General features: G+C 43.9%; 1 protein-coding gene across 1 annotated transcript in view; it reads left to right on the forward strand.

Annotated features, from left to right (window-relative positions):
* Nucleotides 1-26635, forward strand: part of LOC124797882 (retinol-binding protein pinta-like) — a 132699-nt gene that overhangs the window by 11847 nt on the left and 94217 nt on the right. Inside the window, exon 2 of the mRNA XM_047260979.1 lies at nt 5502-5662. Coding sequence (XP_047116935.1) covers nt 5512-5662 — 151 coding nt within the window. The 5' untranslated portion in view covers nt 5502-5511. The remainder of the gene's footprint in view (nt 1-5501; nt 5663-26635) is intronic.

The following is a 26635-nucleotide window of genomic DNA, read 5'->3' on the forward strand; positions in this document are numbered from 1 at the left end:
ACTTGCTGTTCCAACAGGACAATGCACGTCCGCATGTATCCCGTGCTACCCAACGTGCTCTAGAAGGTGTAAGTCAACTACCCTGGCCAGCAAGATCTCCGGATCTGTCCCCCATTGAGCATGTTTGGGACTGGATGAAGCGTCGTCTCACGCGGTCTGCACGTCCAGCACGAACGCTGGTCCAACTGAGGCGCCAAGTGGAAATGGCATGGCAAGCCGTTCCACAGGACTACATCCAGCATCACTACGATCGTCTCCATGGGAGAATAGCAGCCTGCATTGCTGCGAAAGTTGGATATACACTGTACTAGTGCCGACATTGTGCATGCTCTGTTGCCTGTGTCTATGTGCCTGTGGTTCTGTCAGTGTGATCATGTGATGTATCTCACCCCAGGAATGTGTCAATAAAGTTTCCCCTTCCTGGGACAATGAATTCACGGTGTTCTTATTTCAATTTCCAGGAGTGTATGTCACAAGTAAATGTATGAGTGATTAAAATCGATGGACAACTGACTGAAACATTTCCAGTTCAACAATCGGTGTGTCAAAGATGTCCACTGTGTACGACATTATATGCGATCGTGGTGGAACCTTTGCTTTCGACAATGCACCAGAAATTGAGAGGACTACATATCTTCAATACTATTACAGTCTGTCACTGTTATGCCGACGACATAAGTGTTATTGTAAGTTCGAATAGTGAGGTCGATGAAGTGCGAGGTTTGGTACACCAGTACTCACGATCCTCTTCCGCAAAATTGAATCATCAGAAATCCAAAATAATGCATCTCGGTTCTTACAGTAGTGCAACAGGTGCGAACTGGTTACAGGTAACTGAAGAGAGACTCCAACTCGGGTTGTGGTTAAGGGCGAATACCAAGATCATGACTGCGAACAATTGGGAGCGGAAACTATGTCATCAGAGCCTTGTTCAAGGACCATAACATGCGGGCCTTAAACCGATTGCAGAAAGTTCAATTTATAAATTCATACATGGGAGTACTTAGCAAAATACATCCCGTCGGAGCAGTCTTACTGACAGCGCACGTCACCGCTCAAAAAATAATAGCTGCAGCGTGTTGGTGTATGTGGAAACAAAATATCTTCCAAGTATACTTCCGCACGGCGACTGTGCAGAGGCACAATGGGAGACTTGGAATTAACGACGTTAAATCTAGATGTGAAACACTGTTTCTGACTCGTGCTTTTAAAATAATGAATGCCCCTAAGACAGGCATTACGAAACTTCTGTTCCTCTCGTTAGGTCCTGGGGACATGAACGCTCCCATTAATGTAGCACATATAGATGCTAGCCTAGATTACACCCGAAAGTACTATGTCGATCGGAGCTATGTAAGACTTCCACCAACACAAACCAGCACCAGGAACGTCTATGATTGTATTACCAGCAATCGTCTTCACACCCCAGTTCAGGTAAAATATCCTGCTAAAAACTGGATGAACATTTGAGAAAATACCAACAATAAAATTCTACCTACTAGAGTCAGTGCCGTAAGGTATGACGTCTTAAACAAAACCATATCCACAGCGGAACGATGATGTAAAATCAAACTGAGAACATCTCCAAACTGCTAAAAATGTCAGCTTGTAGAAACTGTAGTGCACATATTCTTATGTGAAAATAAAATCAGAATTTGGAACTGGACTAGGAAGAAATTAGCCATTATCAACAGAATCACAGAAAGTGATATACCAATAACTGAAGCTTTACAACGCAACTGGAAATGCTACGAGTCCGCTGAGTGATTCTAGGCGCTTCAGTCCGGAACCGCGTTTTTGCTACGGTCGCTGGTTCGAATCCTGCCTTGGGCATGGATGTGTGTGATGTCCTTAGATTATTTAAGTTTAAGTAGTTCTATGTCTACGTGAGTGATGACCTCAGATGTTAAGTCCCATAGTGCTTAGAGCCATTTGAACCATTTCTTACCAGTGCACAGAGAATAACAGTTATTTACAGATATGGGTGAGTTTTTACTTTACGTGTTAATGAAGAAAACTCAATTTTGTGTGGGCTAAAAAGAGGAGGACGGTTTTCCTTTCCTCTTCTATTATTACTGGAATCTTTCTTATGTTGGTTCTAAAATGAGAACTGTTGTAATTTGGCAAAACCCCTCTGGAGCCGAAATATGTTTCATTTGTTGAAAAATATATGGCTTCGTTACAAACATCACGTGCATCCAGTGCATAATAATTTGAATTGTGCAAATGTTTTCGGATGAATTTATGTTATGGATTTTTCTGTTACCTTTTATGCCTGTTATGAGTTATGTCCTATAAGGAACTCACACCATTGGAAGTGGCACTCTGTTATTTATCTTACCTTAATTACTACTTCAGTCTCGTTCTGCAATTTAAGGTGTATACAGGAACGAACGTGGGAATACATGGTAATAACGGAGCAACTCTGTGACAGGTGCGGAGGAGGCATTGTGGCCAGGCCTTGGAATCTCCGACCCCCGCCCTCTTTGCCTCCGCCTACCTGGTGCTGAAAGTCTTCTCAAAGACAATAAAAAGCCGGGCATCAGAATTCTTGGCACCTGCCCTCTTTGCCACCACCTGCGTTCCACTTACTTGCACAAGAAAAAGTAATAGTGCAGTAGTTATATACGTTTAAAAAGAAGATGGTACAGTGGTTAACGTAAAATTTAAAAAAAAAAACAGCGTTGTAGTTGTGTGGTCAAAAAAATGATCATCTGAAAAAAGTGGCACAGTAGTTAAGGGAAAAAAAATGTAGCATAATTGACAGCGTCGTGAGCTCTGCAGATAAACATAGCACGGCTGATTCCACCTCCTTCCAATTCTTTTCACACTTTGTTTTCTAAAATATTCTGGGCCCTTCTTATTCATTTAAAAGATGTATTATCTCAGACCTCGATATTATTTATTATATGTTCTTGTTGAAAACGCCAGTGACTGAAATGTTTCCCCAGTGGAAAAAGAAAAAGGTAGCGTAATGGTTAACGCCTGAAAAAAAAGGTGGATCACAGTACTTAGCGCATTGCCTAGTAAGCAGGAGACCCTGATTCGAATCCTAGCGCTGGTACAAATTTTAGTACATTGCTTCAGGCTACATCATTATCATAGATAAAGTTGCGACTAGTATGTCTCAAGCAGATATTTTATTATTCATCAGTTGTTTGTCTTTTGTTGTGATTTCTTGTGCATCAATGTATTCTTAGATTAGGTATTAGTTGTAATTATTTATTCTCGTAATTTCTGTATATTTATCTATAACTGTAGACTCTTCAGTGAAAAACCTTTAAAGTACTACAAGGTACTAGCTACAAACTCTGACAACAAGCAGCTGGTATGCACAACACCTTTACAGTCTTTTGATACTTCAGCAAATATTAACTGTTGTTATGCCAACTCCGACTCCACCTCTTTAAACTCATTTTGGCTCATTAAACGCTCGAAAAATAATACTTTGATTCACATTTTTCATAGTGACGAATAATGTTATGAGCTGTGGTACCCTAATAACATTACTATTTCTTAAGTTGTTTATTTGTTTTTTACTTCACAAGGAAATACTCCATTTTCCACTTTTCTTGAACGTTTCGACATTCGCCAGCAATTTACCGTTCCTTTGTTACTAACACTTTGTTTTGACAGCGACATGACGAATACAAAGGACTGAAATAAAATTAGTTATTGTTAATTTAATAAAATTAACAGCAATTTACAGCGCGCTACAGAACTGCACATTCAGAACTTTGAGAACGAGACAGTTCATGTTAGGCGCATCGTACAAATCAAATCAAACCATCCATTTTTTTTTTTTTTTTGCAGTTGTTTTCACTGTTGGCAACGGTACCAAACAGTGGTTCTGAAAGAAAGCATATTATTTACTGGGCTATGTGTACGATAGCGAGGAGGACAGAAAAAGACATATATGTCCATTCATCAGTCAGTGAAAACTGAAAGTATTGCCTAAGATCTATTCGTATACAAAATAAAAAGCTGGCCAGGTCCGATTGAGACTAAGGGTTCCTTGCAAACTTCATTATGTATATAGACAGTTCATTCACACTGGGAACTGAGAATCTCGACAATTTTTGCCTCTTATCGACATTAAAACTGACATGATATCGCTTCATGGATTCCAAGATTTTCGAGAATGTTTTAATGTCAATACCACAAATATGACATAAAGTCTTGCAAGAGGCAAGCGACCATTATTAAAATAATCGGTAGTTCTGCAGGCTGACTGGTTAGCAACGGTAAAAGTCGAATAAAGTAGTCCGCTAATATTTGTTTCACATACAGCTTAAAACGCCATATCTAATTACAGCTATCGCTCCTGCATATCTGATGATGGATAAATTCCGGAATGTGTTGTATAAGCAATAACTTCACTCCTTGCCTGATATTTGACTTTTAGCGTAGCGACAAAATGTTTTTTTATTTCAAATTTGGCGTCGATGAAAACGACAAAAGAAAATTTCTTTTCGTATTTGCAGTTACGAATGAAAGACTATCCAATTTTTTCCTTTACTTGTACTGTGAAAACTTGCTTCTTGCCAAATTTCATGATTTTAGGCGAGAGGTAAGTTTTGATGAGTGAGTTTGCGAGTGTCAAAATATGTGGCATAAATAGCCGTATCTTTTGGTGGCACTAACTTAGAAGGTTATATTTATTGCACAACCTAAGGCCTACAGACATTTGTATGTGACTTAAACTTGATTTGTCTACTCGCACCTGAGAAACAAGGTTTTTGACAGTCGGACAAACAGAGGAACAATGTGATCCTACATTATGTAAATTGGTGGTGGTGGTGGGAGAAATAAGGGGAAAGGGGAGGGGCCATTGATGTCAGCTGCATCAGGACTTTATGCAGGATCAGCAGCGACGACTGAAAATATGTGCCAGACTGGGATTGTAACTCGGGATCTCCTGCTTAGTCACTGCACCACCTGCACACAGTGTTTATCGCAATTGCACGGACTTCCTCGGCACGTCTCTCGGCCCATCTCATTCCCACCTAACGCCACCTGTGTGCAGTCCCAGCCCATATCCTCCATGCCTGCTACTTTGAGATTCCCACAGGAGATCGGACGTAATTGTGCTTCCCCACTGAAAGTGGTAGAGTCATTGCGTATCGAGGTAATATCACCAGTTAATTCTTTTCTCATTCGAATATAACAGGTTTTAGTGTTCTGTACCTCAATCGGTAAAAACGGAACCCAATAGTGTCAACTGTATGAATACGTGGTGTCCGTTTATTGGACATGTCCGAAAGAACAGACACTCCGTGTTCATATAGTTGATCCTATAAGGGTTCTGTTTTTACCGACTGAGGTAAAGGACCATAAAACGTGTTTATTTTCGAATGGAAAAATAATTAAATGATCATTTTGTGCCGAAGCAGCAAATGTATATGTCACAAGCGGCGAAATTTGCACCCACTATCTGAAGTTTTGAGAACTTTGAGTGTCGGTGCGACTCTCTGGCAACGCGCCCTTTCTTCTGCTTACAGAAAACCAGTAATGAGCGATCGCTACAGCCTCATCCCTGCGACGCGGGAGCAAATGGAGACCATCAGGAAAAAACTGGGGACAGACGAAGAGGACATCAAGAGGACCATAGCGTCTGTACGAGACTGGCTCAGGATGCAGCCGCATCTGCCCGACGAGATGGGTCAGTCAGCTTTGTGACTATTCTACTGTACTCTTCTAAGATCCCCAAAGTAAAATTCTGAGTTTAGATTTGATTGCTTAAACTATTATACCGCTCTTCAATTTTGAACAAATCGTCTCCAAACATTGCTGTTACAATATTGTGGTGCCTGTGCTTATATGAACTGGATCTGTCGTACAAGACTGCTACAGCAATTTTTACTACGTATAGCATAGAGTAATGACAGGTTGTAGAGGCACGGATTTTTCGGCCAAATACCAGATGAGTTGTTAGTGGGACACTGTGGGACCCAGTTGGGAACATTCTGGGGCAGATATTCAGTTCTAGAATTTACCTTTCAAACAAGAAAATCCTCTGGGGAACCTTGTGACAGACTCGAATGCTCCACTCGCGCGCGGAGTTTCGATAAACCGAGCATAGCTCAATGTCGGGATGCTTTCCAGCACTAACACTGCATACGTGCTGATCCTAAGCGTTAGCGGTTTCTCCATGATATCAAGCAGTTGTAAATTTAGAAGCGAAGTGCTCTTTCAGAAGACAGTAATAAGCATAGAAGAGTAAATAAGAGGTGAAACTGCAGCTCATGCAGTAAATGTCGTCTCTGAGGCAGAAGCCACTGTAAATACGACTGCAGTGCAAAATGACTGTAAGAACAAATATCGTTTTTTGAAACTGGTGTCGACGGCGGGAAAATAAACGAACGGATGTTGAGATCATATACCTCTGATGTTTTTGTTAAACTTGTTAAGATGCTCCAGAAATTCAACTATTACTTCCTTTTTCTTTATTGGTTTCATCTGTCTGTCCCATATGGGGAGGTGGCAGGGGATAGGGGGCTGTCAGTGATACTGTCAATCGGCTCTTCAGCCAAATGGATGTGTAGTACTCACAAAGACGAAAATGAAATAAATTTAAGATGACACAGTTTGAAACGCCCTGCCAAACCCGCAGGACGCGACAGGCAGTTGGAATTGTGGAAAGGGGCCAAAATGAGCGACTGTCAGTTACACCCAAAACACATATAACTTTATTTCTTGGATCAAACGTTACAGTACAAATTCTTGAACTTGGTTATCGGCTGAATACGCCTCCATATCTTCTGCCTTAAGGGCACAACCACTTTAATTTAAAAGGAACGGCTAAAAGCCATTAACTCAACATTCAGACGCCAAAAAGAATATTTAGAATTCAAAAGGCCACACGTTAAATCACTTCTATAATTTGACTGAAGGCCCAAAGCTCCAAGACTTAAAAAGGAACAACCTTAATTTAAAGACGGCTGAAGGCCGATGATTTAAGATTCAAGTTTAAAATTAAATAAAAACAACACAAGGCAGAAGGCTTATCTTCAATTAGGCTGAAGGCTCCAAACAGTCTGATGCTCGAAAGACAAGGGTCCTTAATTTAAAATCAGCTGAAAGCCCCAAGACTTAAAATTCAAGGTAACATAAATTTAGACAACAAAGCCTTACCTTAAATTAGGCTGAAGGCCAATATCAATCTAACACTTGACAACCAAGGAACTTTAATTTTAAAGTGGCTGAAGGCCCATGACTTAAAATGCAACTAAAATAATTTTTATTATGTGGAAGGCTCACAACTTTATCTTTAAACAATATATTAATCAGGGTTAAGGCCTTAACAATCTAACACTTGACAAGCAAGAAACATTTAATTTTAAAACGGCTGAAGAACCATGACTCAAAACACAACTAAAATAATTTTTAGTAGGTAGAAGGCCCAAGGCTTTATCTTTAAACAATATTTTAATCAGGCTGAAGGCCCAAACAATCTAACACTTGAAAAGCAAGGAACTTTAATTTTTAAGTGGCTGAAGGCCCATGACTTAAAACACCACTAAAAACCATCGGCTATGAGCCATACAAATACACACAACAGACAATAATAAAAGGAAGTGCAGCTAACGGCGCTCAGAAGTTTCGGGGGTCGACCAGCGCTTGAAATACTAACATTCACTTAGGTGAGAGAGAGAGCCGGCCCAACCATTCTCGATCCGACGACAACCCAACAACAGGCAGTCAACGGACCCACTGACAAGGTAACTTGCGATCCACTCGACCAGCGCACAACTGGGAGTTCAATGCAAAAGTAAAAGGCAAGGACGCCCACAACCAAACATACATTAAGCTGTTGAACTACACACCATGCTGGACAGCGACAACACGGTGAGGAAAGGACACTGCCTAAATTTACGTCAACGGCCAGGTCAGGTAACGGGAACGTTAATGGGCACAAAGCAGAAAATTCCGCTGGTGCGCTATGCACTATGGTTCTGAGCACTATGGGACTTAACGTCTGAGGTCATCAGTCCCCTAGAACTTAGAACTAATTAAACCTAACCAACGTAAGGATGTCACACACATCCATGCCCGAGGCAGGATTCGAACCTGCGACCGTAGCAGTCGCGTGGTTCCGGACTGAAGCGCGTAGAACCGCTCGGCCACCGCGGCCGGCCCGCTGGTGCACTTCGATTGCAAATAACCAAATACAGTTACACTGACAACTGGAACACGCACATTGTTGCTCATGGGAATGTCCCAACAGCCAACAACGAGAACGAAACGGCACAATCTGAACAGTCTTGACTTGCTGGTAAATTAAATCCAAATTCAACTTTACTGTCCTGGGTCGGTGAGCCACGGGCCTCCTAACAATGGGAAGAGCGCCACACACTCTGACACTGCATTGAGACCGCCAGCGGGCCCGGCCAAACCACGCCCCGCGGAGATTTCCTCGCTGCTCCACACCAACCGACCGAATGCCACACATCAGCACGGAGACAACACTAAAATAACTGAGCAGTGACATCACAAGCTACATACAGTTTCACAAACACTTGCACGAAGGACTAGGCAATACTAACGGCAGCGAGTGTGCAATAACAAGGACGAATCACGAGTCGGCACATGCAGGCAACCCATAAGCGATCGCCGGCCAACATACACGTCGTCCGACAAGACGACCGACCGACGACCAACCAAGGTGTTTCGCACTCAAGTGAGATGCATCGGCAACCGTCGCGCGAGTCATGGCTGTCCGGACCTCACTTCGGCCGCGCCCCGACTGAACTTGAGCCGCGTCCTAAGTCAAACTCTGCCAGGTCCGAACTGCACTCCTGGCGCCTCCCAACTCACTGGCAGATCCGAACTAACTACCGAACACAGGACAACCGAGAAGTAATAGCAGTCAGCAAAGATAATACGCCACGGCTTATATCGATAAGCGCCGCTGCTGCCGCTCACGGGCAGGCAAGGCGGCAACTCAGTGACGCCAGTAATTGACATTAACATAACGAGGTGGTAGTACGGTAAAAACAGGATGACAAATGATATATGGCACGAACACGAGCCACGCACGGCTCACAGTTAAAAGTGATTTTAAAATTTGTTAAGAATAAAAGATAAAACAAAAGAATGGCAATGCATTTAGTGGTGTCCACCGCCATTAGACCTCCGCTCCATTACGCGCTGTCGAGAACCGCATCGTTGGCCGCCACTTCCCGATGTGCGGTCCGCAGGCCGCCTTCGCGCGCGCGCTCTTCAAGCCACAGCAGGTTGCCGACCAGAACACACAGCGACTGGCCGACAAGAATGTACAGCGACCCCAGCCGCCGACTCTATTAGCTACGGAGCCTTATTTAACGCCACCACCGACGTCTACAAGGCAGTTCTCATCGTGCTACGTTCTGTCCACAACTCGGAATAGCAACGCTGCGGTGGCTGTTTCGTCTCTCGGAATGGTGTACCTGCTGCTCATGTTGACTTGGCTGCTCTCTGGACTTAGAACCTGGTTGCCAGTGATATTAGGCAGTTGTAAGCTATAGTACTAAGGGGAGAAGACTAATTAAGAGCTGAATCAGCAGCTCCTGTAGCAAATTTGGTCCCTGAGGCAGAAGCCACTGTAAATACGAGTATACTGCAGAATGACTGTGAGAACGAATGTTGAATGGTTTTTTGAAACTGGAGTGGACAGTAGGAAAATAAATGAACAGAGCTTTAGATCTGATATTTCTGTTTTCGTTAAACCTGTTAAGATGTTCCAGTTACGCAACTAATGCTTTTTTATTTATTGGTACTTCATCTCCCAGACCCATATGGGCAGGTAGTGGGCTGTCAGTGGTACTGTCAATCGGCTGCTCAGCCAAATGGATAAGTAGTACTCACACAGGCGAAAATGCAATAATTTTAAAGATGATAGATTTACAACTGATTTTAAAATTTGTTAAGATAAAGGTTTTGTATAAAATAAACTTTACTTTCATCGTCATTAATTTTAAATAGGAATACTAAAAGGTGAAACAGAGCCATAAGAATGCATTTGAAAGGTGATATAGAAAACTATGACTTTATGATTAAGCATTACACTCTCATTGAAAGTGAAGGGGAAATGGAAAAGCTCGGAAGTGGAAGGGAACAGAGACTTGATTAGGTAGGGTGGAACTGTAGTTGGTAGGATGGGTAAATGTCGGGACTGATTTCATTCCCTTTGGGACGGAGACGGTTGAGATTTCGTTGGGAGGGAATTTGGAGAGAGTGCAGATATGGAGTTGATGGAACGTGTCGGTGCAGGTGCGGCAGGCACGGGAGGTATCAGAATTATTGGAGTCGAGTTTGCGGATGGTGTAGATTGCTGGAAAGTATTAAGTATAAGAAGGGGTGGTAATCCGACGTGGTATAGGATCCATATGTTGGTAGGTAAACGTATGTGATAGCTACGGCAAAGTCGATGATCCATTGCACTCAGTGCGGCAGGAAACAGAAATATGGAAGGTTAAAAAACAAGAGTGAAATGGTGTAGTGGGTTTCCTTAGAATGGAAGGACTACAGGGAACGGAAAATTTATCAGTGAATTGCACAAGTGCATGAAGAGCAATGCATGTCCGTCGCAATTACGACTCTCAGTCTGGTCTTCGGGACAGTGGCTGGCCCCTTAACTCGCCCATGTCGCACAACGAGGGCTTTCACTTGCTGGACAGTGACACCGGTAAGGGGTGTGGTGTTCCAGATCGTGCGTCATCAACCAACGACATCCGTTCGCTTGCGCCACGCCTTGACTCTTGCCACGTACGTGCAGTGCTCTTCGTATATTTATGCCATTCGTTGATGAATTTTGCTTCCCCGCACTCCATCCACGGTAATTAAATCCGCTCCTCCATTCTGCCCTTCTTCTTCTATTTCTCTGTTTTCAGCACACCTGAGTGCAGTGGACGAGTCCGACCTGTAGTCACGTGGGTGTGCACCCATATCCCTCTAGCGGCGAGTTTCGGTCCTCTTAGCTGGCAGACAGTGGCGCTACTATCTCTACTGCGATTTTCGTTAGACAGCGTCTGGTTTGTTTCTTTTTTCATGCTCCTTGTAGACAGAGGGAACTGTCATGCAATATCTGCATAGCAGGTGACGGATTGGCTCAAGATTATATAGATGTAGGGGAAATTCGATGCGTGTAGCCCCTGTGTGCGGCCAGTTCGTAGATTTAGCAGTTTATTCTACAAAAGTCATCGGGTAGCGATATGTACGTACACAGATGAGAGTAGTGCCTCGCACACAAGGTGTAAGAGACAGTCCATCGGTGGAGCGTCATTTGCGTTCAGGCCATTGATGTGAAAAGGAATCCGACGTGATTATGGCCGCCGGCCGGAGTGGCCGTGCGGTTCTAGGAGATACAGTCTGGAGCCGAGCGACCGCTATGGTCGCAGGTTCGAATCCTGCCTCGGGCATGGATGTGAGTGATGTCCTTAGGTTAGTTAGGTTTAATTAGTTCTAAGTTCTAGGCGACTGATGACCTCAGAAGTTAAGTCGCATAGTGCTCAGAGCAATTTGAACCAATCTGATTATGGCCGCACAACAGGAGTAAACAGACTTCGAACTCGGATTGGTAAATGGAGCCAGGCGCATGGGACATTCTGTTTCGGAAATCGTTAGCTAATTCATTATTCCAGGATCCACAGTCTGAAGAGTGTGCCGAGCATACCAAATTTCAGGAATTATGAAGGCCAATGCAGTGGCCGCCAGTCTTCACTTTACGACCAAGAGCAGCGGCGTTCGTGTAAATTTGTCAATGCTAACAAAGAAGCATTTCTGCGTGAAATAACTGTAAAAATGATGTGGAACTTATGACGCCGTATCCTTTAGGACAGTGCTGCGAAATTGGTCATTAATGTGCTATGGCAGCAGAGGACTGACGCATGTGCATTTGCTAACGGCACGACATCGCCAACAGCACCTCTCTTGGGCTCGTGACCATATTAGTTGGACCTTAGACGACTGGAAAACCGTAGCCTGCTCAGATGAGCCCCGATTAGAGTTGGTAAGAGCTGCAAGCAGCCATGGTCTAGGGGTGGCCAGCACTGTAGCTCAACGCGTTCGATCAGAGGATCAGCTACCCTCTGTAATAAAAAAATTGAGTGAATGGATAAAAGATGAAATTGCACAAGCAACATGGGACGTCCACCCCGAGCAAATACAACGACCAATAACGAACAAAATGACATGAACAAAAAAGAAAAAGGAGGGTAGCGTCTTCATTACTAATCGAAACATCTGCATCACTCCAACGCTTACATTTTGAATAAAAATCTCAACACTGGCGGTCAAAGACCTCTGGGATAAGAAATCGCCCTCATTCTGGCAAAGGCCTTTACAAAAAGGGTGGAGCAAAGGACAGAGGTTCAGGACAGTCTATTGCCCTTGGGGTGGTGCAGCAGAGAGTAGGTTTCTGTGACTAGTTCAATCTATGGTTATTCTCATCAGAATCTATAGAAAACCCAACCGACAACAATAGTTTAAGCATACATGCCGTCGTCGCAAGCTTAAGGTGAAGAAAAACAGAAAGTATATGAGGACATTGAACAGGTAATTCAGTATGTAAATAGAGATAAAAATCTAATAGAGATGGAGGATTGCAGTACTGGTGTAGGAGCAAGTGTAGAAGAAACAGTTACGTTAATATATGCCATTGGTAGTAGGAATGAAAGAGGAGAGAGGCTAATTGAGTTCTGCAATAAATTTCAGCTAGTAACAGCGAATACTCTACTCAAGAATCACAATAGGAGGAGGTATACTTGGAAAATGCCGCAAGATAAAGGAAGATTTCAGTTAGATTACATCATGGTTAGGCAGAGATTCCGAAATCAGATATCCGATTTTAAGGCGTACCCAGTAGCAGATACAGCACCAGATCACAATTTAGCAGTGATGAAGAGTAGGGTGAAGTTTAAGAGAGTAGTCAGGAAGGATAAGTGCACGAAGAAGCGGTATTTGAAAGTACTAAACAATGAGAAGGTACACTTGACGTTCTCTGAGGTTATAGATACTCCGATAAGTAATAGCTCAGTAGGCAGTTCAGTATAAGAGGAATGAACATCTCTGAAAAGAGCAATCACGGAAATTAGACAGGAAAACGTCGGTAAAGAAGGTAACTGCGACGAAAGCCTGGGTAACGCAAGAAACTCTTCAGTTGATCCACGAAAGAAGGAATTACAAAAACGTTCAGGAAAATGTAGAAATATAGTTTACTTAGGAATGGAAGAAACAGGAAGTGCAGGGAAGCCAAGACGAAATGGCTGCAGGGTAAATGCGAAGAAATCGAAAATGAAATTACTGTCGTGAGGACAGAAGCAGCAAACTCACAACAACCTTTGGTGGAATTAAAGGCCAGCGTAGTAACATTAAGAGTGCAATACAGAGGAGAGAGCAGATGGGAGGAAGGAGTACATCGAAGGCCTCTATGAGGGGGGAAGACTTGTCTGAAGACGCAATAGGATAAGAAACAGGAGTCGATGTATAAAAGATAGGAGCTCCAGTATTAGAATGTAAAAGAGCTCTGGAAGACTTACGAACGAATTTTTCTAAAATTGTTAAGGGAAATGGCAACAGAACGACTATTCACATTGGCGTGTAGAATGTTTTAGTATGGCGATATACCATCTGACTTTCAGAAAAACGTCATTCACACAATTTCGAACACTGCAATAGCCGACAAGTGGGAGAATTATCGCACAATCAGCTTAACAGCTCATGCATATAGATACAGATCACAATAGTATACAGAAGAATGGAAAAGAAAGCTGGGGATGTGTTAGGTGAGAGATGTATTGGATAACGATCAGTTTGGCTTTGGAAAATGTAAAGGCGTCGCAGAGGCATTTCTGATGTTGTAGCTAATAATGGAAGCAAAACTAAAGAAAAATCAAGAGACATTCATAAGATTTGTCGACCTGAAAAATCGTTCGACATTGTAAAATGGGACAAGATATTGGAAATTCTCAGGAATATGGTCGTAAACTATATGGAAAGACGGGTAATATGCAGTAGTATAAGTACCAAGAGGGAATAAGAAGAGTGGGAAACGAAGAACGAAGTACTCGGAATAAAAAGAATGTAAGGCAGGGGTGTAGTCTTTCACCTCCATTGTTCAATCTATTCACCGAAAAAGCAATTACGGAAAAGTTCAAGGGTGGCAAGGGTAGGACTAAATTCAGAGGGTAAGGGATTTCAATGATAAGATTCGCTGATGACATTGTTATCCTCAGTGGAAACGAAGAATAATTACAGGATCTGCTGTATCGAATGAACCGTTTAATGGATACACAATACGGAGAGTAAACCGAAGAAAGATTAAAGTAATGCGAAGTAGCAGAAATATGAAGAGTGAGAAACTTAACCCAATACTGGTGATCACGAAGTAGATGAAGTTAAGGAAGTCTGTTACTTAGGCAGTAAAACAACCAATGACGGACGGAGTAAAGATGACATCAAACGCAGGCTACTACTGGCAGAAATGGCATTCCTAACCAAGAGAAATCTACTAGTATGAAATACACGTGTTAAATTGAGTAAGAAATTTTTGAGAATGTACGTTTGAGCATATCATCGTATTTTAGTCAAATACGTATTGTGGGAAACCCAGAAAAGACGAGAATCGAAGAATTTGAATACGGTGTTGCAGAAGATTGTTGAAAATTAGGAGGACTGATTAGGTAAGGAATGAGGAGGTTCTTCAGAGTATCGGCAGGAAAAGAAACATATACAAAACTCTAACAAGAAGATGGTAAGACATCTGTTAAGACATCAGCTAATGACTTCCGTGGTATTGGACGGAGCTGTAGAAGGTAAAACCCGTTGAAAACAGAGACTGGAATAAACCCAGTGAACGATTCAGGACGTAGATTGTAATCATTAGTCATTGACAGTGAAGGGGAACTCGTGGCAGCCCACGTCAAACTATCCAGTGGACTGATGATTCGATGGTGGTGCAGACCCCACGAAGCCACGCATCCAAGTTGTCAACATAGCACTGTGCAAGCTTTTGCTGGGCACGACAGTGGTTTGGGCTGCGTTTGCATGGAATGTGATTTGGTCCTCTGGTCCATCTGAACCGATCATTCACTGGAAATTGTTATTATCTGATACTTGGAGACCATTTGCAGCCATTCGTGGACTTCATGACCGCAAACAAGGACGGAATTGTTACGGATTACAAAGCGCTATGTCAGCGGCCACAATTGTTCGCGATTTGTTTGAAGGACATTCTGAACACTTCGAGCGAATGATTTCCACACCCACTGAATATTTATGGGGCCTGGACAAAATCCTGCAACGCTGTTTATCTTTTTCAAACATAAAATGGTACAAATTAGTTTACTACGTATTCAGTAATAGTTTCACATACAAAAAGTCAGCAGCATTAAGCCATGCTTGCCACAACGAAACCGTCGACACTACAACATTTCCACTCCGTCTCTTCTGCCTTCCATCATTTGAACAGTCGAGCAAATCACGCTTTTTAATTACTGACCAGAATAATACACAGAAGAATAGTATCAGTTTCGTTTCAGAAAGGGAAGAGATACCAGTAAGACAAATCTCCCATTGTGCTGAAAGATAGATTCAAGGAGACAGGGAAACTTCCAAGAATTTGTGGATGTAGAGAAATTCTTAGATAACGTAAGACGAAATAAGGTGTTCTCAATCCTTAAAAGATTGGGACAAACATACACAGACAGACGAATGTTCTGTACAAACTACAAGTGTGAGGCATAATATTGGAAATGTGTAAGACGATGTTGCAGCTTATCATCCTGTTCAACTTGTAGGTCGAAGGAACAATAAAACAAGTGAAAGAAAATTTCGGAAAATAAATACTCGGTGGTTATAATTAAATAGGGCTGCTTACTGAGGTCCAGTGTGAACTGTAATTATTGTATGGAAGCGTAAAGTAGCAGAGAGTCTAGACTAGTATTAGACTTGGTACGTTAACTCGGGACCAATTGACGCTGGAAAAAATTAGTTACATTTTTGCCCACAAAGTGCAAATCTGGCGCTGTAAATACAAGAAAGACGTTCAGAAATGTTTCCTTATGTAATGGATTAGGATGGCATGTGAGTGGAGAAGCTCAAATATGGTTGAAAGGCACATGTTGATTCTATTATTAACAGCCACTTACACATTTGTTCAATATAAGCGCCGGAGACGTCGACGACATGGTGTACAGCGCCAGATTTGGCCTTGGTGGACGACGGTAGTTACATGCCACACTGGACTTTTGTGAGTAGCAGCACTTTAATGATAACCCGCTGGTGTAAGTTCAAGGGGGACAGCAGCGAGTGCTGCTAATGTTAGCAGGCGATGTACACCTGCTAGCCAGATGTAAGAAAGACTTAGTAGACCTGTTGCAAGGAATGGACAGAAGACGTAAAATGAAATATAGCCTGAGGATAAAACAGGACAAACATGAAGAAAATTAAAAGTACTAGGAATGACATAATGACTTGATTAGCAAAAAATATGAAAAGATACAGTATTAGATGTAGTGAAATAGTTTTTCTCTCAAGAAATCAAGATTACACAGTCTGGTCGATGCAAGGAAGACACCAGGGGCTGATTCGCAGAGACGAAGATCTCTTTCTTCAGTAAAGTACCTCTCTTCTCACTGATGTGTTGCGGCCCATCACGAATTGCCCTGTTGTCCCAACTACTGAATCACAAAGTAGCTCTTGCATCCAACGTTGAAATTAATTCACTGAATGTATTCCGACCTCTGTCTTCCCCACATCCTCTACAGGTGTCTCTAGTACCATAGAAATTACTGCCTGTTGTCTCAATACGTCTGCTATCATCCTGTCCTTCTTTCTTGTCAATGTTCTTCATATGTTCGCATTCTCGCCGAGTATGCGAAGACCTCCTCACCCCTTATCTCGTCATTCCACCAAAGTTTCAACATCCTTCACTAGCATCCGGTTTTCCGACTGTTCACCACCATAAAATGCTGTGATCCAAATGTACGTTCTCAGCAATTTATTCCTCAGATTATGGCAGATGTTTGATACTAGCACAATTCTCCTGGCCAGGAATGTCTTCTTTGCTTGTGACAGTCTGATTTTTATGTCCTCATTGGTTCGTCTGTCATATGTTATTTTGCTTCGAAGGAAGAGGTTTCCTGGACTTGGTTTACTTCGTGATCCCTAATGCTGATGCTTCATTTACCACTAAATTCCAACTAAAATTATTTGATAGTTGACATTTCCAGTGTTGGAGCTGTTTTCTTCCAATCAGAGCGCTCAACGTCACGCCTGAACCGTTCGCCAAACTGCCGGAATAATTAGTTCACTCCCTCTTCCTTGTCTGATATTTCTGGATTCTGAATCCAGGGTCCTCCCATTTTATTTCGTATTTCATTACACATGATAATTACACCAAAAACAACATCGCACACACATACACACACACACACACACACACACACACACAATGATGCCAACGAAATCCAGATGTCTCATATACAGACCTTAGCAAACACTAATGGATTCTTTCGCACAAGACGTGATCCAGCGTCATTTACACAGTTATTATAATCACAAAGATCGGGTTACATTAGATAAGCTTCGCACGACATGGCTTGAAGGCCAATTTTTGAAGGCTGTCAATTAACCGTTGCGCATGGGACGACACAGTCATAAATACAACAGCACTTCGTGGTGTAACGGCATAGCAAAGTGGTTAGAATTGTAGAAGATTTAAGGTCTAATCTCATCAAATATAGCGGAGTTTTTTATCTTTGTAAATCCTACTGAATGTCTTTAACTATAATTTTTATCCATTTAATTGTTTTAAATTTAATTTTTTTATTTCTAAGACTTCGCCGTGTCGTTTTCATCACCATACTGACTTTTCTATTTGCTCATATTTTTTATCGTTCTGTTTTTGTTTGGAATCTGCCTGTGTCGCTTATATTCTGCAATCAAGTGCCAACTGGGCCTGTTCATCTGTTGGTAACACGGCATGCAGTGTAGCCAATGTGAGGATAGTTTCAGGTAAACAATGACAGCGAGAAATTACAGTTTGCTTTTGCCGCTAAAACTGGAATGTTGCTGCGGAAGATGGCTATGCAGGCAAGCATATTATGAAATTTTTCTTTCCTGAGCTTGCTCGTAGTGGTTAGTCTTAAAAAGCAAAGAACAAAGCGATCGTGATTTTAGTTTGTCCCACATATTGTTGATCACCATTTTCAACATTGGGCGTCGAGCTTAGGTTAGGACACGACTCGAACTGTCTTTACTTAACGTCTGAGAACAGTGGCGTTAGCATAGAGTTGGCAGTACTAACAGACAAGCAACACTGCATGAAATAACCGCAGAAGTCAATGAACAATGTTCGATGTAGGTATCCGTTAGGACAGTGCGGGTGGCGAAATTCGTCGTTAATGGGCTGTGGCAGTCGACGATCCATGCGAATGCCTTTGCTCGCTGCACGACATCGCCTACTGCACCTCTCCTGACTCATGATCATATCGGTTGGACCATAGGCGTCCGGAAAACTGTGGCGTGGTCACATGAGTCCCGATTGGAATTAGTAAGATCCGATGATGTGATTCGCATGTGGTGCATTCCACACGAAGCCTTGGATCCAGGTTGGCAGAAAGGCACTGTGCAAGCTGGTGGTTAATGGTATGGCCTGTGTTTCCATGGGATGGACTCCCTCGTCTGGTACATCTCAATAGATCATTGACTATAAAGGGTTATGCCTGGTTATTAGGAGACCATTTGCAGCCATTCATGGTCCTCAAGTTTCCAAACAACAATAGAATTTGTATGGATGCCAATCCGCCATGTCACAGGGCCACACCTGTTCGCGATTGAACATTCTCGACAGTTCGAGTGAATGATTTGGCCATCCATGGAGCGCTTATGGGACATAATCGAGAGGTCAGTTCGTGCACAGAATCCTGCACCGGCAGCACTCTCGCAGATTTTGACGGCTGTGGAGACACCATGGCTTAATATTTCCAACGACTTGTTGAGTCCATGCCACGACGAGCTGCAGAGTGGCTGTACCCTGCTAGCCAAAAGGAGCTCCACCACGATATTAGAAAGTAACATAGAACTTTCGTCACCTCAGCGTACATTTATCCAATATCTATGGCCAAATATTGATTAACAACGATTTGCAGTAGTTTCTTTATATAAGCTTTATAATATGTAATTGTAGTATGAAGATTGTGCGTTGCAGTAATTCACTGTTCACTTGCTCTGATCTGTCTTGAATTGTGGCCTAGTTCTCAATTCAGTGAAAGATAACTACGATATCGTGTAGAAGGTCCAGTTTGGATTTTCTTGTTTGTAGTTGAGTCGTGACGTTGTCTTGTGTTACTGTTGATACTGTCTTGATACGACCCGCTTGTCAGCTTATATGGGCTTGTGATGGACACATGTGCATATGGAATCTGTTTGTACAAGGGTTGGAACTTAAATAGTGGCAACTATTTATTCGCAACCGATACAAAAGAGTTACATGTTTGAACCTGTTACTCTTCTTCAAAGTAGTCATCAGCATTGTGTAGAACCCGTTGCCAGCGATGTGGAAGGCGTAGTATACCGTTAGCAGAGCCTCTTCTGTTGATGGTGAGAATGGAGCGGTCTACTGCCTGTCGACTGGGAAGTACAGTACCATCCACCATACATCCCGAACTTAAGTCCTTGTGACTTTGACTTGATTCCGAAGGTGAAGGAACCACTTCGTGGCATTCGCTTCAGAACTGTTCCAGAGATTCAACAGGCAGTAGACTGCTCCGTTCTTTTGTATCGGTCGTGAATAAATAGTTGCCACTACCTAAGTTCCGACACTCATATGATGTAAGGCGAAAGTATGAAACGGGTAGTAACAACACATTGCTCTTCTATGTACAGCTACGTTCCGTAGCTTCTGGAGGATACAGAAATAACTAAGGACGGAAGACTACAGAAGATGTTTTGGTTGGCAGGAGAGCCAACACTGTGTTACTGGAGGACGCCGAAAGGCACGCGTTTTAGCTCACGCAGGCTGGTGTGAGGTCTGGAACAGGACAAGGAAATTAGAATTTAGAAAAACGGACGTAGCTGGTGGAATACTTAACTTTAATCCGTTAATGAAGAATGTCGGTCTTGACGGTACATGATTAATAATATCAATAGTAACTGATAATGGCGCCTTGCTAGGTCGTAGCAAATGACGTAGCTGAAGGATATGTTAAACTATCGTCTCAGCAAATGAGAGCGTATTTTTCCAGTGAACCATCGCTAGCAAAGTCGGTTGTACAACTGGGCGAGTGCTAGGAAGTCTCTCTAGACCACCGTTGCTTTTAATGTCACCAAAGGTTGTTTTGACTTTCCTGTATGCTGAGTCTGTCCTTCCGGCAATTATATCTTTTTCGATTACTAGCTGAAACTTGTTACAGAGCCCAATTAGTCTTTCTCCTCTTTCATTCCTTGTCCCAAGCCCATATTCTCCTTCAAACTTTTCTTCTACTCCTTCCCCTATAACAGCATTCCAGTCGCCCATGACTATTAGATTTTCGTCCCCCTTTACATACTGCATTGCCCTTTCAATATCCTCGTACACTTTCTCTATCTGTTCATCTTCAGCTTGCGACGTCGGCATGTATACCTGAACTATCGTTGTCGGTGTTGGTCTGCTGTCGATTCTGATTAGAACAACCGCTAGTAAAGTCGGTTGTACAACTGGGCGAGTGCTAGGAAATCTCTCTAGACCTGCCGTGTGGCGGCGCTCGGTCTGCAATCACTGATAGTGGCTACACGCGGGTCCGAGGTATACTAACGGACCGCGGCCGATTTAAAGGCTACCACCTAGCAAGTGTAGTGTCTGGCGGTGACACCACATTCCTCCCCCGCAAATCGGCGTACGGTTGTGGCATAAGGCTTCCGCCCACCGTGGGGAGGACCCCATGTTGACGTATGCGACGAGGTGGGGAGCCTAACAACAGGCGAGGCTGTGCCACCCGCACCCTGCTATTCGGACCGCGGGGAGCTAGGAAACGCCTGAAAACCTGCTCCAGGGTGCACGCCAACATGTGGTGTATGCGCCCGCAGAGAGACAGGAGGGGCCGAAGGGTCGACCTCCATCGGGTCGGGGCACCCGATGGGCAAAGACGACATATGGTCCGGAGTGGGCAAGAGTTCCATGTCGGAGGACATCCGGTCAAGGGAAGCGATCGGCAGCGCGTGACCCAGGGAGGCGCCAGGCGGTTGCAGCGAGAGAACAGGCGGCGGCGGCGGTGGCGGCGGCGCGTCGCCATGGGGCAAAATGGAAGGCAGCGTCGGTAACACTTGGGGCTGAGGCGAGCCAGTAGATGGGTCCCCAGGGCGCTGACCGGACGGCACCGTCGCTGAAAGCAGACGGCGAGCGGCAGATCCCATGAGACGACAGAGGCGCAGCTGGTTGAGATGCCGACGCACCTCACCAGAGGCCCCCGATACATAGCGCGGCCGAGGCAGCGAAGAGTGCGCCCTTCGAGCCAACGCCGTGAACCTCGGTAGTGACGATAGTAGACAACGTCGCCTGGAGCAAAAGCAGGTGTCTGCCGCTGCACAGGAACTTGATGCGGCGGATGTAGCATAGACATCAAGGTTCGATGATGACGACCGTGGAGCAACTGAGCCGGCGAGCGACCATCTCGGCGCTGAGAGCGATACGAGGACAAAAAGAGCAATAACGCGTTCTCCCAAGAATGAGACTCTTTTAACTTCAACATCTGTGACTTGAAAGTCCTGAACAATCGTTCAGCGGCACCGTTGGACTGTGGCGAAAACGGCGCGGACGTCAGATGTTGAATACCATTGGCCTTGCAGAATGACTGAAATTCTGCGGACATGAATTGTGGGCCATTGTCGGAAACGCACCCGTGGTCTAGGGGTAACGTCTTTGATTCATAATCAGCATTGGCGGCCGAAGGCTTCCGGCATAAGAAGTCAGCCTCATTCTGCCAACAGCCTTGTCAAAGAGGGCGGAGGAGCGGATAGAGGTTCAGGGCACTCTCTTGTCCTAGGGGTTGGAAATTGCCCCTAAAGGCGGAAGAATCAGCAATGATCAACGACATGAGGATGCAGAAGGCAATGGAAACCACTGCATTAAAGACACGTAACGTGTATCCACAGGACATGTGGCCTGTAATTGAAGAAGTGTCATGATGATCTCTCAATTGGCAAAAGATTCCGGAATAGTTCCCCATTCGGATCTTTGTGAGGGGACTGCCAAGGGGTGGGTTACCATGACAAAAAGATTGAATAATCAACGAAAGGATAACGTTCAACGAGTCGGGGCATGGAATGTCAGAAGCTTGAACGTGGTAGGGAAACTAGAAAATATGAAAAGGGAAATGAAAAGGCTCAATCTAGATATAGAAGGGGTCAATGAAGTGAAGTGGAAGGAAGACAAGGATTTCTGGTTGGATGAGTATCGGGTAATATCAACAGCAGCAGAAAATGGAATAACAGGTGTAGTTTTCGTTATGAATAGGAAGGTAGGGCAGAGGGTGTGTTACTGTGAACAGTTCAGTGACTGGGTTGTTCTAATCAGAATCGACAGCAGACCAACACCGACAACGATAGTTCAGGTATACATGCCGACGTCGCAAGCTGAAGATGAACAGATAGAGAAAGTGTACGAGGATATTGAAAGGGTAATGCAGTATGTAAAGGGGGACGAAAATCTAATAGTCATGGGCGACTGGAATGCTGTTGTAGGGGAAGGAGTAGAAGAAAAGCTTAAAGGAGAATATGGGCTTGGGACAAGGAATGAAAGAGGAGAAAGACTAATTGAGTTCTGTAACAAGTTTCAGCTAGTAATCGAAAAAGATATAATTGCCGGAAGGACAGACTCAGCATACAGGAAAGTCAAAACAACCTTTGGTGACATTAAAAGCAACGGTGGTAACATTAAGAGTGCAACGGGAATTCCACTGTTAAATGCAGAGGAGAGAGCAGATAGGTGGAAAGAATACATTGAAAGCCTCTATGAGGCTGAAGATTTGTATGATGTGATAGAAGAAGAAACAGGAGTCGATTTAGAAGAGATAGGGGATCCAGTATTAGAATCGAAACTTAAAAGAGCTTTGGAGGACTTACGGTCAAATAAGGCAGAAGGGATAGATTACATTCCATCAGAATTTCTAATATCATTGGGGGAAGTGGCAACAAAACGACTTTTCACGTTGGTGTGTAGAATATATGAGCCTGGCGACATACCATCTGAATTTCGGAAAAGCATCATTCACACAATTCCGAAGACGGCAAGAGCTGACAAGTGCGAGAATTATCGCATAATCAGCTTAACAGCTCATGCATCGGAGCTGCTTACAAGAATAATATACAGAAGAATGGAAAAGAAAATTGAAAATGCGCTAGGTGACGATCAGTTTGCTTTAGGAAAAGTAAAGGGACGAAAGAGGCAATTCTGACGTTACGGCTAGTAATGGAAGCAAGGCTAAAGAAAAATCAAGACACTTTCATAGGATTTGTCGACCTGGAAAAAGCGTTCGACAATATAAAATGGTGCAAGCTGTTCGAGATTCTGAAAAAAGTAGGGGTAAGCTATAGGGAGAGACGGGTCATATACAATATGTACAACAACCAAGAGGGAATAATAAGAGTGGACGATCACGAACGAAGTGCTCGTATTAAGAGGGGTGTAAGACAAGGCTGTAGCCTTTCGCCCCTACTCTTCAATCTGTACATCGAGGAAGCAATGATGGAAATAAAAGATAGGTTCAGGAGTGGAATTAAAATACAAGGTGAAAGGATATCAATGATACGATTCGCTGATGACATTGCTATCCTGAGTGAAAGTGAAGAAGAATTAAATGATCTGCTGAACGGAATGAACAGTCTAATGAGTACACAGTATGGTTTGAGAGTAAATCGGAGAAAGACGAAGGTAATGAGAAGTAGTAGAAACGAGAAAAGCGAGAAACTTAACATCAGGATTGATGGTCACGAAATCAATGAAGTTAAGGAATTATGCTACCTAGGCAGTAAAATAACCAATGACGGACGGAGCAAGGAGGACATCAAAAGCAGACTCGCTATGGCAAAAAAAGGCATTTCTGGCCAAGAGAAGTCTACTAATATCAAATACCCGCCTTAATTTGAGGAAGAAATTTCTGAGGATGTACGTCTGGAGTACAGCGTTGTATGGTATTGAAACATGGATTGTGGGAAAACCGGAACAGAAGAGAATCGAAGTATTTGAGATGTGGTGCTATAGACGAATGTTGAAAATTAGGTGCACTGATAAGGTAAGGAATGAGGAGGTTCTACGCAGAATCGGAGAGGAAAGGAATATGTGGAAAACACTGATAAGGAGAAGGGACAGGATGATAGGACATCTGCTAAGACATGAGGGAATGGTACTAGAGGGAGCTGTAGAGGGCAAAAACTGTAGAGGAAGACAGAGTTTGGAATACGTGAAGCAAATAATTGAGGACGTAGGTTGCAAGTGCTACTCTGAGATGAAGAGGTTAGCACAGGAAAGGAATTCGTGCCGGGCCGCATCAAACCAGTCAGTAGACTGATGACCAAAAAAATAAAAAATCGGAAACAATAGTCTGTGGAAGACTTTCAATACAAAAGATAGCAGATAACGCTTGGATGGTGGCAGATGACGTCGTGGAAGACATCCGGACAACAAAAGGAAAATTACTGATTGAATCTACCACAACCAACCACCGAGCATTCCAGAATGGCCCAGCAAAATCGATGTGTAAGCGTTGCCAAGGGGAAGTGGCTTTTGGCCACGCAAAGAATTTCCGCGGTGGGGCTGATTGTTGTTCAGCACACACCAGGCAAGAAGAGCACATTTTCGTATTCGCGGCATAGATTCCGAACCAAGTACAGTGCTGACGAGCAAGTTGTTTGGTTCTCACTATACCCCAATGTCCTTGGTGGAGAAGCTGTAAGACAGAGAACTGTAACGAACGTGGAACCACGACCCTCGACTGATTATCAGAACGCAACAGCAAAACACCAAGTCGAACAAAAAGTCTCTCCTGGTGAGCAAAAAATCGGCGAACCAACGGATCCCCGATCCGTGACTTTGACAAGGGCCATTGCGTAGCAACAAAACGCAGAACGGTATCAAGGACAGGGTCGGCAGCTGTGGCAGTAGCTACACGACGAAAATCAATCGGAAAGGATTCGACCACGTCATCGGTTGCCGAATCAATGAACATGCAAGCAAGGTCGGAGGAATCGAATGCTCTATCCTCAGCAACAGGCAAACGGGACAACGCATCTGCGTTTCCGTGCTTAGCAGTGGACCGATACAAGATATCGTAGCGGTACTGCGAGAGGAAAATAGACCAGCGAATGAATTTCTGCGCTGTACGTGGAGGTAGAGGCTTGTTCCGATGAAAAAGCGATGTCAAAGGTTTGTGGTCTGTGCTGATGGTAAAGTGACGACCATACAAGAAATCATGAAACTTTGTAACACCAAATACGAGAGCCAATGCTTCTTTCTCGATCTGTGAATAATTTCTTTGCGCAGACGAGAGAAATTTGGACGCAAAGGCAATAGGGCGATAGTTCGATCCATCTTTGTGCGCAAGCACAGCACCGATCCCGAAATCCGATGCATCCACCATCAACAAAAGGGGCTTCTGGGGATCGAATGGCGGAAGGCAAGTATTGGAAAGCAACGCCGATTTCAACTGGCGAAAGGCGCGTTCGTATTCCGTCGTCCAGACGAACGGAACACTTTTACGGCGTAAGCGATGAAGCGGAGCTGAAATGGAAGAGGCGTGTGGGATATAACGGTGATAACAATTAACTTTTCCCAGCACACTCTGTAGCTGATTCAAATTCTGCGGCGAAGGCAAGTCCTGTATGGCACAGAGGTGCTCGGGACTAGGATGTATGCCTTGTTCATTGAGTACATGTCCCAGGTAGGGCAAGTCACGAGCCAAAAATACACATGTGTCCTTCCGCAAGCGAAGACCTTTTTGTCGCAAGACCTGAAATAATGTTCCGAGATTGTCTAAATGTTCTTCTTCCGTCTTCCCGGAGATCACAATATCGTCCAGATAGTTTGCTGCAGTAGGGACCGACGCACAAACTGTTTATAGATATTGCTGAAACACTGCAGGGGCGGATGCACACCCGAATGGCAGTCGTTTGAATCGATACAAACCAAGATGCGTGTTAACCACTTTTGTGGCGGTGTTCGTAGCGACAAACACTTGGCTGTAGAAATGGCTTACGAAGTCACCGCCACGCTTTTAATAGCGGGCCGACCGGTCCGCTGGAACAGTGAACAGAAAGATGAAAGCCCAAACACTCATATTAAATAAAAGTCGGTACTTATCTTTTATTAATGAAGATACAGTAACACAGTAGTGAACTCGGTGTCTACAGAAATCTGTCTAGTTCGAGTCGGAGCGGCTAGGTCAGCGTCGGCTGACGACAAACAACAACTCTGCTGCGATGAACACACAACTGACTAGCAAGTACACAATTCGGTGGCGAGTATACAACTGAGCGGCGAATACAGAACTGTCCTAGCGCTCGCGACTCCAGCGCTTAAGAAGCCAGAAGCCAGCGGTGGCGCGCGCAGACTTGCGGCGATTTCCTGTATCGCTGGCGCTGCTTATACGGACGGCGTCCGTACTTTGATGCTGCCAACCTTTTG

Source organism: Schistocerca piceifrons, chromosome 5, assembly GCF_021461385.2.
Source record: "Schistocerca piceifrons isolate TAMUIC-IGC-003096 chromosome 5, iqSchPice1.1, whole genome shotgun sequence".
Classification (NCBI taxonomy): Eukaryota; Metazoa; Arthropoda; class Insecta; order Orthoptera; family Acrididae; genus Schistocerca; species Schistocerca piceifrons.